We start from the raw sequence: 16,952 nt of genomic DNA, 5'->3' as shown, positions 1-16,952 counted from the left end.
GATAGAGCTCTTAAGGATAGCGGAGTGAGGGGGTATGGGGAGAAGGCAGGAACGGGGTACTGATTGATAGTGATCAGCCATGATCGCATTGAATGGCGGTGCTGGCTCGAAGGGCTGAATGGCCTACTCCTGCACCTATTGTCTATAGTTGTGCAGCTGATAGAGCTGCTGCCTCACAGCACCAGAGACCTGGGTTTGATTCTGATCTTGACTACGATCCTGTCCTCGGGTGCTGTCTGTGTGGAGTTTGCACGTTCTCCCTGTGACCGTGTGAATTTTCTCCAGGTGCTCTGGTTTCCTCCCACATACCAAAGACGTGGGGGTTTGTAGATTAATTGGCCTCTAAATTGCCCGTAGGGAGTGAAAGTGAGATAATATAGAACTAGTGTGAACAGATGATTGATGGTCAGTGTGGACTCTGGGCAGAGGGGCCTGGTTCAATGTTGCAACTGTAAACCCTTGTTCAGTCTGACAATTTCCTCCACAAATGTTCCCTGACCTGCTGAGTTCCTCCCGCAGTTTGTGATGGACTTGGAGATAATTTGGGTAGCTTTTCTCTTGAGCAATGTTTCTCTGAACCAATATTTCTCACCCTGTGGCCCAGGCAGCACACTGTTGTAGACCAAGTGCCATGTTTACTTATAGTAGTAAAAGATAGCTATCCTTACACCCCTACAGATTGTTAGAATGGAGCTGCAGAGTAGGTTAACAATCTAGTCTCCTATTTTAGGTAACTTCTAACAAAACCCTTCCCCCACCCCCCCCCCCCCCCACCTTGTACACCACCTGGGCTCCCACCCAATTTCCTCTTCGCCTCCCAATTCCATCTACATACTGGCTTCACAATTTGCAACTCTTCAATCCTTTTGTCTTGCACCTATTTAAAAAACATCTATGGCATCTGCCTATCAACCTCACCCTCACCTGCGTTCACCTTGTAACCTGCCAAGCTTTGTCCTACCCCTCCTCTCTTCTAGCTTTCTTACCCCACACCCCCACAATGAGTCTGAAGAAGGGTCGCAACTAAAAACGTCACCTATCCATGTTCTCCAGAGATGCTGCGTGACCTGCTGAGTTACTCCAGCACTTCTTTTGTAATCCGCCATCTACAGGTGCTTGTTTCTACATTCTAGGTTAAATAACATTTAGGTAATAAACAAAATTGTCATTCTAAAATGAGTGTCAACCCAGATTTACGTGAGCAGTCCAAGGATTCTGTTTTTTTTTTAGTATACTTGGAAAGTATTTCAGTGTAGAAATGAAGTATGACTGAATATTGATTTGCACTGCTGTTGGTAAACATAAATATTTTCAAAGTGGAAGCTTGGGAAAGAAATTGGTTGCATGCAGTGCATGGGAAGTAAGTTGGTTGCATGCTTTGCATATAAACATGAGATCTGCAAGAGTGTCCCACCATAGCATGTAGAATCGAGAGTCGTACAACATGGAAACAGGCCCTTCAGGCCAAATCATCCACATCGACCAAGGTGTCCCTTGTAAGCTAGTCTTATTTCTATTGACTCCATCTACACTTCAGGGTTGAGGGTCCAGAAGAGGTTTACAAGAATGATCCCAGAAATGAGTGATGCTCCTATCACGAATGAAACTCCGATCACTTATGACCTTATGACTTCACTAGACTTTATCTTGTTATTCCCTTCATCTAGATCTGTACACTGTGGGCGGCTCAATTGTAATCATGTATAGTCTTACAGCTGTCTGGATAGATAGCATGCAACAAAAAGCTTTTCACTGTACCTGGGTACACATTGCAATAAACTAAACTAAAATCTAAATTCATATCACTCGAGACCTAAGACCTAACCCATTCCACAGATTCACATCGGTCTGATGAATGAAATTCCTCCTTATCTTTCTAGAGGTAAGTCCTTTAATTTTGCGGCTATGCCCTGTGGTTCTCTGCTCTCCCACTAATGGAAACATCCTATCCGCATCCTCTCTATCCAGGCCTAAATGGGAAAAGCTCAAGAAAACCTTGGTTGACCTGGATGAGTTGGGACAGTTTCTGTGACTCTTAATTTGGGCCATTGAATCTGCTAATTTTCTTCATTTGTTTTGGTTCTAGTGTGAATAAAGTAGATTAACTGATTATCCGTGTTGCTGCTCTCTGCAGTCAGATTCTATTGTTATTAACGGTCAGTTATTTCTTTTTTTTTCTGGACATAATTGTCCATTCCCATTCATAGAAGTTCAAGTTCTTCCACTTCCATCAACAAAGAAGTTAAACCGGAGACAAACGCTGACCTGGAGTACCTCTTTGAAGCCATTGCTCAGGATGTCTTCTTGGATGAGGAGCTGAGGGAAGACTTTGCGAAGAAGACAACCAGTTCAAGATACCTGGAGATGAAGGTATTGCTCTTGAGACTTGTGCCAAGATGTCAAGAATGAATAGAGGGTGGCACAGCGTTAGAGTTGCTGCCTTACAGTGCCAGAGACCCGGGGTCGACTACGGGTACTGTCTGTACTGAGTTTGTACGTAGTTCAGGGAATGGGCCCCATATCTGGAGGAAGAACATGCTGGCTTTGGAGGGGGTCCAGAGGACGTTTATGCGAATTATCTCAGGATGATTGGGTTAACATATGATGAATGTTTGACGACACTTGGCCTGTACTCGCTGGAGTTTAGAAGGATGGGGGGGGGGGGGGGACATTGAAACTTACCGAATAGTGAAAGGCCTGGATAGAATGGATGTGGAAAGGAGGTTTCCACTAGTGGGAGAGTCTCGCACCAGAGGTCTTAGCCTCAGCATAAAAGGATGCACCTTTAGAAAAGAAAAGAGGAGGAAATTCTTTAGTCAGAGGGTGGTGAATCTGTGGAATTCATTGCCACAGACGACTGTGGAGGCGGTCAATGGATATTGTTATGGCGGAGATGACAAATTCTTGATCAGTATTGGTGTCAAGGGTTACGGGGAGAAGGCAGGAGAATGGGGTTGAGAGGGAAAGATATCAGCCATGATTGATTGGCAGAATAGACATGATGGGCTGAATGGCCTAATTCCTTCCTATAACATAAACATGAATATTTTAAAAGAGGAAAGAGAGATAAAGATGACAGATGTAGAATTAAGTGTCGAGGTACCTGAAGGAATGGTTACCATTGATTGCAGAAAGTAATCATTGATGCACAAGAAATGTGTAATAGAGAATTAGTTGCATTTATATCTCAAACAATTTTCATTTGTTGCCACGCAGGAGGCAAGAAGTCATGATGTAACTTTACATGGCTTTGATTAGGCTGTATTGCTTGCATTTCTGGTCGCCCCATTGCAGGAAGGATGTGGCTCTGGAAAGGGTGCAGCAGAGTTATGACATGGGGCAGAGTTTGAAGGTGATGTGCAGGGCAAGTTTCTTTACATCGAAGGTGGTGGGTGCCTGGAACATGCTGCCGGGGGTGGTGGTGGAGGCAGATACGATAGTGGCATTTAAGAAACCTTTGGATAGACACGTGGATATGCAGTGGATGGAGGGATATGGATTATGTGCGTTGTGGGCCAAAGGGCCTGTTATTGTGCTGTACTATTCTGAGTTCAATGCTGATTTGAATCGCTGTCTTTGAGTGAGTGAAATGTTAACAGTTTTACTTTCCATGGACATTGCCTGACCTACTGTGTGTTTCCTGGATGTTTTGTCTGTTTCAACGTTTGCGTTTTTTTGAATTTACTTGTTTTTGCGATGCTTCTATTCAAACATCATTGTCTTATCGATGTGACTAAATGCATAAAATTAGTGTCTCAATTTGTACTTAAACCAGTGGAGTGTCTTATAAACGTTAATAATAACGTTGTGTGTTGTATTGATCTTTTTTATTCTCTTTTTATTTTCTCAGAAATTTCGGGAAAAACTCCCCTCCTACTCCATGAAACGTGTAAGTGACTTTTTAAAAAAAAAGTAAAATTATACAATATAGAAACGTTAAACTGCCTTCAGTGTTTGGGGAGTAGGAATTATGCATCAATGGTTTTTAAAACAATGGCCAGACGCTCCTCCCCTATCCTAATATTCCAGTGACAGTAAAGGATGATTTTGCTGGAATTGTAAAACAATGCAGAAATATACAAAATGCAAAGTACTGAAGGAACTCAGCGGGTCAGGCAGCATCTGTGGAGGGAATGGACAAGCAATGTTTCGGTTGGGACCAGTCTTCAGTCTGAAGACCCAAAGCAATCCCCCCCCCCCCCAGATTCTGCCTGACTCACTGAGTTCCTCCAGCACGTTGTTTTTGCACCTGCAGTTTCTTCTATCTGCTGAGATATACAAGCTGGATTATTTCTGGAAGTACAAAGGAGGATGTTGATGACTTTTTATCCACGTGGTAAATTTTGGATTTAAAAATAATTGTACTGTTCATAAATCTGTAGTCGGTCAAAATCTGAAGAAACACAAGATGAGATGGGTGTCGCAAATGAATCAGTTGCACTGCATGGAGACACAAGTCTAAAGAAGGATCCCAATCCAAAACGTCGTCTGTCCGTTTCTCTCTACTGATGCTGCCTGACTCGCTGTTCAAGTTCCCCTCCAAGTTGAGCTGAAGCTTGTTTCCAGTTGGTAATGTGCATTTAGCGACAGTGCTAAGGGATGCTCTCTGCCCTGTGTGAATACATTAATGGTTCAAAGGCGCTTTATTTATCACATCTGCAACCCCACCACAAAATTCATTTTGCATATTTACATATGCGGGTGCCGCCATATCATATCATATCATATATACACAGCCGGAAACAGGCCTTTTCGGCCCTCCAAGTCCGTGCCGCCCAGTGATCCCCGCACATTAACACTATCCTACACCCACTAGGGACAATTTTTACATTTACCCAGCCAATTAACCTACATACCTGTACGTCTTTGGAGTGTGGGAGGAAACCGAAGATCTCGGAGAAAACCCACGCAGGTCACGGGGAGAACGTACAAACTCCTTACAGTGCAGCACCCGTAGTCAGGATTGAACCTGAGTCTCCGGCGCTGCATTCGCTGTAAAGCAGCAACTCTACCGCTGCGCTACCGTGCCATGTTTTGGCACCATTTCCAAAGTCCGGTCTGCCCGCGCGCTCGGTCTACTGAAGTGGCGCCCGATCCCTGTCGGCCCCAGGCTCCGTAAGCCCCACTCTCCGTCACCTTTGATCGGATTGGCCCGAGAACCGGCATCCCTCTCCTCTGCTTGACTCTGTGTGGCGTTCAGTGTACTGTGTAAATAAGCTGCTGCAAGTAAGAATGTCATTGTTCTGTTGTCGGTACATTCGACAATTAAACGCTCCTGACCCTTGACTTGCTCGCAAGATGGATATTTGATGGCGGCCGCTGCCAAAACTAAGGCCAGTTGCTCGGAAAACTACAAACTTACATTTCTCAATGGGATTTAGCTATTAGCAGATTTCTGCTGATCTCAGAGATAACAAATTGTCCCTGCCCCATCGATCAATGCAGAGCTGTGACCACATTAATGAAAATGTCACTCAGCAGGTCGTTCTAAAGAGGCTGCAGTATCAGCAGGCTTTCTGGATTTGACAGCGCAGTGCATGGATAAATGGGTGAATGAATAATATCTTTGCATCAACCACTGACTCTTCCAGTTAGAGTAACTGCTTTTGCTTGTTACGTTCTCCTTTTACATTCAATCTGCTGTTTCCAGGACTGGATTTCATAATCGAACAAAGGACCACGTTATAATTACATTGAGGGATAGAACCCTGGGTTCGATCCTGACCTCGGGTGCTGTCTGTGTGGGGTTTGCACGTTTTCCCTGTGCTTCCTCCAGGTACTCCGGTTTCCTCCCACACCCCATAGACAGCTGGCCTGTAGGTTAATTCGCCTCCGTTAAATTGCCCCTATCTTTAATCGGCCTTCACTGGACTTTATCTTGCACGGAACGTTAATCCCTTTATCCTGTATCTGCACCTTGTGGGTGGCTCGATTGTAATCATTTATTGTCTTTCAGCTGAATGGATAGCACGCAGCAAAAAACCTTTCTCTGTACTTTGGTACTTGTGACAATAAACTAAACTAAGGGGTGGATGACAAGTGGGTTGACATAAAACTGGTGTGAATAGGTGGGCACAAATGTCAGTAGCCGGAGCAGTTGCTCCCAGAAGAGTTAAGTGAGGGATGATTATTAGCTGGGACATCCAGGGATGCCTGGATATTTTATCTTCATCCGTTGTTTTATTTGATTGACAACAGCACCTCCATTAGTCCAGTCTTTCTGTGTCAATCAGCCAGACTGGGATCTTTGGAGTGGCATCTGATGCTGCAGCTCTTTTGACAATAATTTTGTACATAAAATCAGGAGCGGCATAGATAAGGTAGGCAGTCAGAGACTTTCCCAGGGAGGAGATGTCCAACACAACTGTAAGTTGTTAACTCCATTAACAACTGTAAATCCCCCACCGCTCCCCTCCCCCAAGGTGTCCCCCAAGGCTCAGTCCTTGGCCCCCTCCTCTTCATCCTCTACCTGTTCCCCCTTGGTCAATTAATCCGCCGTCATGGTCTCAACTTCCACTGCTTCGCCGATGATATCCAGCTCCTCATCTCCACCAAGTCAATCTCCTCCACCACACACTCTACACTGACAAACTGCATTACTGAAATAAAATCTTGGCTTCAATCAAACTTCCTCAAACTCAATTGCAACAAATCTGAAATCATCATCATTGGTCCAAAAATGCTCACCAAATCCACCCAAAACTTCATCCTCAACATTGATGGTCTCCCAGTATCCACCTCACCTCACATCCGGAATCTTGGAATCATCCTTGATCAAACCCTCTCCTTCGACAAACACATCAAACACATCACAAAGACAGCCTTCTTCCACCTCAAAAACATTGCCCGTCTCCGTCCATCCCTCTCCACAGCTGCAGAAACCCTCATCCACGCCTTCATCACCTCCCGTCTGGACTACTGCAACAGCCTCCTCTATGGCGCACCCTCAAAAATCATCAATAAACTTCAATACATTCAAAACTCCGCTGCCCGTCTACTCACACACACCTCGATCCGTGACCATATCACCCCCGTCCTTTATAAACTCCACTGGCTCCCCATCCCCCAGAGAATCCAGTACAAAATCCTCCTCATAACCTACAAAGCCCTCCATAACCTGGCCCCATCCTACCTGACCGACCTCCTCCACAGGCACACTCCCACCTGCACCCTCCGCTCTGCCGCTGCCAATCTCCTATCCCCCCACATCCGGACTAAACTCAGATCCTGGGGGGACAGGGCTTTCTCCATCGCTGCTCCCACCCTATGGAACTCACTACCCCAAACCGTTAGAGACTCCCCCACACTCACCACATTCAAAACATCGCTGAAGTCTCACCTGTTCAGTACTGCCTTCAACCACTGAAGGTCACCTCACCTACTGTCTCCTTTCTCTGTTCATTTATTTATTTACTTATTTATCTATTTATTAATTTCCCTATGTTCTCAAAATCTCTGTAAAGCGTCTTTGAGTATATGAAAAGCGCTATATAAATAAAATGTATTATTATTATTAACACTAGAGAGCATAGCTGCACGGTCGGAGGAGTAAAGTTTTTAATGGAGATGTGTGGGGAAGTTTTTTCACAGTGTCGTGGGGACCTGGAACACGCTGCCAGGGGTGGTGGTGGAGGCCGACACAATAATGGTCTTTGTCTGTTATATAGGCCCATGGAAATGCAGAGAATAGAGGAATATGGATCATATACACACAGATAAGATCAGTTTAACAACATCATATTTGGCACAAACGTGGGCGAAACGGCCCATTCTTGTGCTGAATTGTTCTGTATTATATCTATAGTAGTAGTAATATTGAGCTGTAGCTGAGTATCAAGAGAGGGGATGAAACTGCCAACTCTCCATGTAAATAAAAACCTTGCCCCACACATCTCCATTAAACTTTCATCTTATAGTTTTGCCCTATAGTGTTGGACATTTCTACCCTGAGGAAAAAGGCTCTATGACACTCTATCCTATGCCCCTCATCATTTTATATACAAAATGGGAATTGAAGTAGAAAGCAAAAGCCAGTGGCCAATATGACATGATATTTTTCCTCATATTGTAATAGAAAACTAGGGACATTGACAGCTCAACAGGATAATTTCTCGGGTGTAATCTTTTACTGACCTTTTTGCAAAATCTGCATTGCAGGAGTTGGTTGACCTGATCAAATCGAACCAGGTGGTTGTCATCAGTGGAGAAACAGGTTGTGGGAAAACCACGCAGGTGACCCAGTTCATTCTGGACGACTACATTGAGAAAGGAATGGGCTCTCTGTGCAGGGTTATATGCACCCAGCCTCGTCGGATCAGTGCCATCTCTGTAAGTCCCTTTACTTTGCGATTCTTCGGCCGCTGACTCGTCTGGTTAATATGGTGTGGCGCAGCGGTTGCTGCCTTACAGTGCCAGAGACCCGGTTTCGATCGTGACTATGGGGGCTCTCTGTACAGAGGTTACACGTTCTCCCCATGATCTGCGTGGGTTTTCTCCGGGTGCTCCGGATTCCTCCCACTCTCTAAAGACATACCGGTTTGTAGGTTAATTGGCTTTGGTAAAATTGTAAATTGACCCTAGTGTGTATAGGATAGTGGTGGTGTTCGGGGATTGCTGGTCGGGTTGGACTCGGTGGACCGAAGGGCCTGTTTCCGCACTGTATCTCTAAAACTAAAAATGCCACTGGGTAAAATATTGTGACACGAAGCAAGGGAATTCAGTAGTAATTCCCAAAGGTGAAGAACTCTGAATCAAGGATAAAGACCCTTTGCAGCCGTCGCCTCCATCTGGTCATCCCATGAACTGTCGTCCCTCTCCTCGGCCGGCCACCTTCAACTTTCTTGCCCCGGGGGAGGGGGGGGGGGGGGAGGGGGGAGGGGCGCTCCTGAGGAATTGGTCATGTTGGTTTACAAATTAAAACCACAAAGTGCTGGAGTAACTTAGCGGGTCAGGCAGCATCTCTGGAGAACATGGATAGGTGGCATTTTGGGTTGGGGACCTTCTTCGGACTCCTTGATATGTACAAGGTTCTAAGGAACTGGACAGGAACTTTTTGTGGAGTATTAGAATTATCAGGCATTGTTTCAGAATAAAGAAAGATGGGGTAAGGAAGAATTACTTCTGAGGTTGATTCTTCGGAGTTCTTCACCTCTTAGAATCAGTCTGAAGAAGGGTCCCGACCTGAAATGTCACCTATCTATTTTCCCCAGAGATGCTGCCTGACCCGCTGAGTTACTCCAGAATTTTGTGTCTATGATATAAACCAGCATCTGCAGTTCCTTTCTATACACATTATTGAGGAATTGCAGCAGGATAATGAGAACATGCAGCAGCAAGGACATTTTTAAATGACTTGCCAAAAAAATTGAAAGCTGATCTGTTTTGTGAAGTAGTAATGCTTCAATTCAATGTTTTTGTGCTTTTAATTATTCATGTGGGTTCTGCTACAAGTATCTAAATGGGATGGGGGGGGGAGAGAGAGAGAAAACCAGCTTTGCTATCCTAGAGTGCAGCATGTTCTGTAACATCTTTAATCATTTACGGATGAAAGAGATGGTGAGCTTTCAAATATCTTAATCTAACATTCTGGACTCTCATCACCTGCTGGCCACCAGCATAATCAAGGACAAGTCCCACCACAGTCACTCCGTTTTCTCCCACCTCTCATCAGGCAAGAGCTGCAGAAGTGTGAAAACGCATACGTTCTAGGAGTAGAATTAGGCCGCTCGGTCCATCAAGTTTACTCTGCCATTCAATCATGGCTGATGTATCTTTCCCTCTCAACCTAATTCCCCTGATAGGCAGCAGATGTTGAGAGTTAATTGCATCTGAGAGAACAGATTTTTGTTGATCAAAGAACATGGAACAAAAGTTGTTAAACAGGGGGTCAGGTGGCTCAGCGCCACAACGGTAGAGTTGCTGCTTCACAGCGCCAAAGACTCGGGGTTGATCCGGCCAACGGGTGTTGATTGTATCTTTTTTCTATGGCTGTGTGGTTTTTTTCCGGGTGCTCTGGTTTCCTTCCATATTCCAAAGACGTACAGGTTTGTAGGTTGATTCGTTTCGGTAGACCCTAGTGTGTTGGATAGTGTCAGTGTATGGGGTGATCGCTGATCGGCGCAGTCTCAGTGGTTAGAAGGGCCTGTTTCCGCGCTGTATCTCTAAAGTCTAAATCTCTAAAGTCTAATAGATTAGATGCATACATAGCCCAGTGTCAGACTAAATGGCCTGATCATTTTTGCACCTTCAGATCGCTGAGAGAGTGGCGGCAGAAAGAGCTGAAGCCTGTGGCGAAGGAAACAGTACTGGCTACCAGATCCGGTTACAGAGGTCAGTATCAGCTGCTTCTCATCTCTTGCAGAAGAGACACAAGGAACTGCATGTGTTGAAATCTTGAGCAAAAGTGCTGGAGTAACAGCGGATCAGGCAATATCTGTGGAGGGAATGGAAGGGCAGTGTTTTGGGTCGGTTTGAAGAAAGGTCCCGACCCAAAAAGCCGCCTATCCATTCTCTATCAGAAAAGTGTGTGGAAAGGAACTGCAGATGCTGGTTTAAATCAAAGATAGACATAAAATACTGGAGTAACTCAGCGGGATAGGCAGCATCTCTGGAGAGAAGGAATGGAGAGAAGGAAGGAATATCAGAAGAGGTTAGCTGATGAGTAGTATTTCTGTCATGTCTTAAGTTAAATCTGTAACTTTACCATGACATGAATGTCTTACCATTTTGGTTTATCTGGTTCCTTTGATGTTTTATGAGCTGGTTGATATGCTCAAAGGGAAAACGGCAAATGGGATGGATTGGATCCATACATAAATTCCCTTGCACCCATTTTGGTGATTGCAGCTGTGTTTAATGTTTTAGTGACACCCCCTTCCCCCCCTTCCCCCCGCCCAGAATATTTGAGTAAAACACAAAGTGCTGGAGGAGCATTTGTGGGAGCTAATGAACAGAGTATGTTTCAGGGTCGGGGTCCTTCTGTCCGGTGGTCTGTCCATTCCTTCCATAGATGGAGTCATGAGAAATTGTAGATGCTTGAATCTTGAGTAAAACATACTGCTGGAGGAACTCAGTGAGTCAGAAAGCATCTATGGAGGGTAAAACATGAAGTGCTTGCTAACACAGCGAGTCAGGCAGCATCTCTCGAGGACACGGATAGACATTGTTTTGGTCTTCAGACTCTGAAGAATTCTCCCCAAAAATTATGCCCATCCATGTCCTCCAAAGGTGCCTCTTGACCCAATGAGTTCTCCAGTCCTTTTTGATTTACTCATGATTCAAGCATCTGCAGTCCTTTGTGTCCTCAGAATATTTGCATCTAGCTTGTCACAAACTCGGAGGCCCCTAAACATTTACAGGTATAACCACTTCTATGAAACAAAGACACAATAGTAATGTCAGAAGCATAAAATACAGTGAACACTCAAAATACAATATATCCGTTGCCAGATAAACCTCACGCTGCTTGTGTGATAGATATTGTCATAAACCAGGAATCGGAATGAAAACGTTTTAAAATAATTTCTGCTCAACCTTGCGCCTAGTATCTATTTAAATGTAGAGATTCTTAGATTCTGAATGCTTGCTTCTCACGAGCAACACATACTTGCCTTTCATTCTTCTTCCTGTGCCATAATGACACCTTTTTGCAGAGCTATATTTGATCCTTTTTATTCCTCCAAGCTGTCACTAACACCTCAATTCAATTGGATAAATTGTAGTTAAAAATGCTTGTTCCACGCACCAAGTAACTAACTTCACTTCAGTGAATTTTGAACAGATTAACCAAGATTAATTGCATTGTCTTCATGTTGTGAAGGCATGTTATATTTGTCTTGTTTCTTCAGCTGCTTCTGCCAGTACCATAGAAAGATACAGAATGCTGAAGTAACTCAGCGGGCCAGGCAGCATCTCTGGAGAAAAGGAATTGGTGACGTTTCGGGTTGAGTCCCACATATTTGGTTTATTGATCTTGAGTTAGCTAACTGGGCTCTGGGCATGCATACATAAATATCTATAAATTCCTAAGTCATAGGCCATTCGGCCCATCAAGTGTGCTCCGCCACTCAATCATAGCTGTTCTATCTTTCCCTCTCAACCCTATTCTCCTGCCTTCTCTCCATAATCCTTGACACCCTTATTAATCAAGTATCTGTCAATCTCCGCCTTAAAAATACCCAATTTCTTGGCTTCCACCGCCATCTGTGGCCAACCAGAAATCAAAACTATATATTGCAAACAATGTGATGGAAGGACATAATTTTTAGGCCGTCTTTCTTAAACTCAGGACTATACGAGTGCTTTGCAACAAATGAAGTACCCTTTTTTTTTAAGTGCAGTGATTATGGTAAATTTGCTGTGAAGTGCCTGAGGGAAATTTACTTTGTTAAAACCACTATACATATATAGGTTGCTGTTATAATTATTGGAAATGCAGCATAAGGGGCGGCGTAATGGTGCAGCTGATAGAGCCGCCGCCTCACAGCGCTAGTGACGTGGGTGCAATCTTGACCTCGAATGCTTCCGGTGTGGAGCTTGCATGTTCTCCCTGTGACCACGTGGGTTTCTTCCGGGTGCTCTGGTTTCCTCCCATATCCCAAAGATATGCAGGTTTCTAGGTTAATCGGCTTCTGTAAATTTCCCCTAGTGTGTAGGAAGTGGATGTGAACGTAGGATAACATAGAACTAATGTAATCGGATGATCAATGGTCAGTGTCGACTCAGTGGGCTGAAGGGCCTGTTTCTGTGCTATATTTTACCCAGCGTAGGTGAATCACGAACCAGAGGACATCGTTTTAAGGTGAGGGGGGGGAGATTTAACAGGAAACTGAGGGGCAACAGTTTTACACAAAGGGTAGGTATGGGAACGAGTTGACAGAGGAGGTAGTTGAGGCAGGTACGATCGCAATGTTTAAAAAACATTTAGACAGGCACATGGCTAGGATAGGAAGGGTTTAGAGGGATATGGGCCAAATGCAGGCAGGTGGGACTAGTTTAAATGGGGCATGTTGGTCAGCCTGTTTCCACGCTATTCGACTCTAGTCCCATTTGCCTGTATTTGGCCCACATCCCTCTAAACGTTTCCTATCCGTATACCTGTCTGTGCTTTAAAATGTTGTTATTGTAGCTGCTTCAACTCTTCTGGCAGTTCGTTCCAGATACCAACCATTCGCTGAATGAGAAACCTGCCCCTCGGGTTCCTATTAAATCTTTCCCGTCTCATCTTAAAACTGTCCACTGAATCTTGATTCCCTTATCCCATAAAAGACTCTGTGCATTCACCCTATTAATTCCCCTCATGATTTTATACACATTTAAAAGATCTCTGCTTAACCTGTACTCCAAGGAATATAGTCCTAGCTTGCTCAACTACTCCTTATAGCTCAGGCCTCGAGTCTTGGTAACATCCTCATAAATCTTCTCTGCACTCTTTCCAGCTTAATGACATCTTTTTTTTAGCTTAGTGGCAGCTTCATGGTTTTATTCATGGTAAAATAATATATACAAAATAAAAAACAGTGCAAAAAACATTTCATACAATCTCAGTGTCTTTACATTCAATAGTGTTGTACTCAGTAGTGTTCGCACCTGTCTTTAAACAAAGCACTCTTCCCACTCGTGCTCTCCACTTGGCAGCTGTTATAATTGGAGAAGTTGGTGAGCTGCACTGCAGTTACTAGTTCGGGCCTTCCCTTGATCCAAGTCCTCATCCGTAGAAGTTCAAACAATCGTGGACGCGACCCAGATCATCACACAAACCAGCCTCCCTTCCATTGACTCCACCTACACATCACGTTGCCTTGGCAAGGCCACCAGCATAACCAAGGACCAGCCACTCCCTCTTCTCCCCTCTCCATCAGGCAAGAGGTACAGAAGTATGAAAACGCACACCTTCAGATTCAGGGACAGTTTCTTCACAGCTGTTATCAGGCAACTGAACTGTCTTCTCACCAGCTTGAGAGCGGTCCTGACCTCCCATCTACCTCATGGGAGACCTTTGAACTATCATTGTACTTTAACTTGCACACACCGGCAATCCGATATACAGCTACATATCAGTTGTGGTATCTGCTGCCAATTAATTGGCTTGTACCTCAGTACACTTGACAATAATAAACCAAAATAAACTAGTGTTCATCGTAACTACAGCTTCTTTAACTACAGCTACATATTAGTTATGATAAAAGTGGGTGGTTTTGCAGATGGTGAAGATGGTTGTGAAAAATTGCAGCAGGATCTTGATCAAATGGCCGTGTGGGCTGAGGAACAGTTGATGGAAGTTAATGCAGAAAAATGTGAGGTGTTCTATTTTGGGAAGTCTAACGTGGGCAGGACTTATACAATGAATGGTAGGACTCTGTGTAGTGTTGTAGAGCAGAGGGATCTAGGAGTGCAGGTGCATTGTTCCCTGAAGGTGGAGTAGCAGGTAGATCGGGTGGTCAAAAAGGCTTTTGGCACATTGGCTTCGTCAGCCAGAGTAATGAGTATCGAAGTTGGACGGTCATGTTGCAGTTGTGTAAGACGTTGGTGAGGCAGCATTTAAAGTATTGTGTTCAGTTCTGGGTCCCGTGTTATAGGAAAGATGTTGTCAAGCTGGAAAGGTACAGAGAAGATTTCCGAGGATGTTGCCAGGACTAGAAGGTCTGAGCTATAGCCAGAGGTTGAATAGGCTGGGACTCTATTCCTTGGAGCGCAGGAGGATGAGGTGTATAAGATCATGAGAGGAATAGATCGGGTAGATGCACAGAGTCTCTTGCCCAGAGTCTCTTGCCCAGAGTAGGTGAATTGAGGACCAGTGAACATAGGTTTAAGGTGAAGGGGAAAAGATTTAATAGGAATCTGAGGGGTGACTCATTTACACAAAGGGTGGTGGATGTATGGAACAAGCTGCCAGAGGAGGCAAGGTCTATCCTAACATTTAAGAAACAGACAGGTGCATGGATAGGATAGGGTTGGAGGGATAAGGACCAAATGCTGGCAGGTGGGACTAGTGTAGCTGGGGTATGTAGGCCGGTGAGGGCAAGTTGGTCCTAAGGGCCTGTTTCCACACTGTTACACTCTGACTCTATGACCCCGTATCTGCTGCCAATTGATTGGTTTGTATGAAAATTATATATGAAACCTCATTAAATCTGTCAAATGTTCTTTGCTATTAAACTAGCCTTAATTTCTTTTCCTGCCCTGTAATCCTCCAAATTGACAGTGTTCCATCATCCCTCATTTGGTTCACTCTGCTATTGGTGACCATGACTTCAATTGATTAAGCCTGGAATTCCCTGCCTATCGCTGTTCCCCTTTAAAATTCTGCTCGCAACTTTCCTTAATTGGGAAGCTTGTCCTAATGTCTCCTCCTTTGACTTTAGTTTTGGTTTAGAGGTATCGCACGGAATCAGGCCTTTCGGCCCACCGAGTCCGCACCGACCAGCGAACCCCGCATATTCACACTATCCTACACACACTGGGGACAATTTACACTTATATCAAGCCCATTTACCTACATACCTGTACGTCTTTGGATTTGAAAAATCTTTCTCGTCTTGAAGCCTCTGAACTGTTCTGTGAAATCTTATTCCTTAAAGGCATTAAATAATTATGCGTTGGCATTCCGAGTTTACTCCCATTTGTGAAGTGTTTTGGGGAATTTGAAATAACATTAAAGGGAATATATAAATGCCTCGAGTGTTATTGAATGCCCAGTTCTGAGCAACATGATTTATAATTGGTGGGCTGGAGCGTAATATTTTGCTATTCTGCTAATTTTTTCACTGTTCATGCTTTTCAGTCGCATCCCACGCAAACAAGGCTCCATTTTGTACTGCACCACCGGAATTATCCTCCAGTGGCTCCAATCCGATACGTAAGTATGCATTTAAATGGTAAATTGCTGCACATTTTCGTATAGAAACATAGAAACATAGAAAATAGGTGCAGGAGTAGGCCATTCGTCCCTTCGAGCCTGCACCGCCATTCAATATGATCATGGCTGATCATCCAGCTCAGTAGCCTGTACCTGCCTTCTCTCCATACCCCCTGATCCCTTTAGCAAAAAGGACCACATCTAACTCCCTCTTAAATATAGCCAATGAACTGGCCTCAACTACCTTCTGTGGCAGAGAATTCCACAGACTCACCACTCTCTGTGTGAAGAAATGTTTTCTCATCTCGGTCCTAAAAGACTTCCCCCTTATCCTTAAGCTGTGACCCCTGGTTCTGGACTCCCCCAACATCGGGAACAATCTTCCCGCATCTAGCCTCTCCAACCCCTTAAGAATTTTATATGTTTCTATAAGATCCCCCCTCAGTCTTCTAAATTCCAGCGAGTACAAGCCCAGTCTATCCAGTCTTTCCTCATATGCAAGTCCCGCCATCCCAGGGATTAATCTGGTGAACCTTCTCTGTACTCCCTCTAAGGCAAGAACGTCTTTCCTCAGGTTAGGAGACCAAAACTGCACACAATACTCCAGGTGCGGTCTCACCAAGGCCCTGTACAACTGCAGCAGAACCTCCCTGCTCCTAAACTCAAATCCTCTTGCTATGAATGCCAACATACCATTCGCTTTCTTCACTGCCTGCTGCACCTGCATGCTTGCTTTCAATGACTGGTGCACCATGACATCCAGGTCACGTTGCATCTCCCTTTCTCCCAATCGGTCACCATTCAGGTAATACTCTGCTTTCCTGTTCTTGCCGCCAAAGTGGATAACCTCACATTTACCCACATTATATTGCATCTGCCATGCATTTGCCCACTCGCCTAATCTATCCAAGTCACTCTGCAGCCTCCTAGCATCCTCCTCGCAGCTTCCACCCAGCTTCGTGTCATCCGCAAACTTAGAGATGTTGTATTCAATTCCCTCGTCCAAATCATTAATATACACTGTAAATAACTGGGGTCCCAGCACTGAGCCTTGCGGTACCCCACTAGTCACTGCCTGCCATTCCGAAAAGGACCC

At 44.6% G+C, this 16,952-nt stretch overlaps 1 protein-coding gene across 1 annotated transcript in view; it reads left to right on the top strand.

Annotated features, from left to right (window-relative positions):
* dhx36 (DEAH (Asp-Glu-Ala-His) box polypeptide 36) overlaps positions 1–16,952 on the top strand; it is a 73,505-nt gene that overhangs the window by 10,570 nt on the left and 45,983 nt on the right. Inside the window, exons 3-7 of the mRNA XM_078410511.1 lie at positions 2,208–2,370; positions 3,851–3,889; positions 8,158–8,328; positions 10,250–10,329; positions 15,782–15,856. Coding sequence (XP_078266637.1) covers positions 2,208–2,370; positions 3,851–3,889; positions 8,158–8,328; positions 10,250–10,329; positions 15,782–15,856 — 528 coding nt within the window. The remainder of the gene's footprint in view (positions 1–2,207; positions 2,371–3,850; positions 3,890–8,157; positions 8,329–10,249; positions 10,330–15,781; positions 15,857–16,952) is intronic.

Source organism: Rhinoraja longicauda, chromosome 13 (genome assembly GCF_053455715.1).
Source record: "Rhinoraja longicauda isolate Sanriku21f chromosome 13, sRhiLon1.1, whole genome shotgun sequence".
NCBI classification, from domain to species: Eukaryota; Metazoa; Chordata; class Chondrichthyes; order Rajiformes; family Arhynchobatidae; genus Rhinoraja; species Rhinoraja longicauda.
Note: the sequence above shows the minus strand (reverse complement) of the source record. Positions and strands in the feature narration are given on the sequence as shown.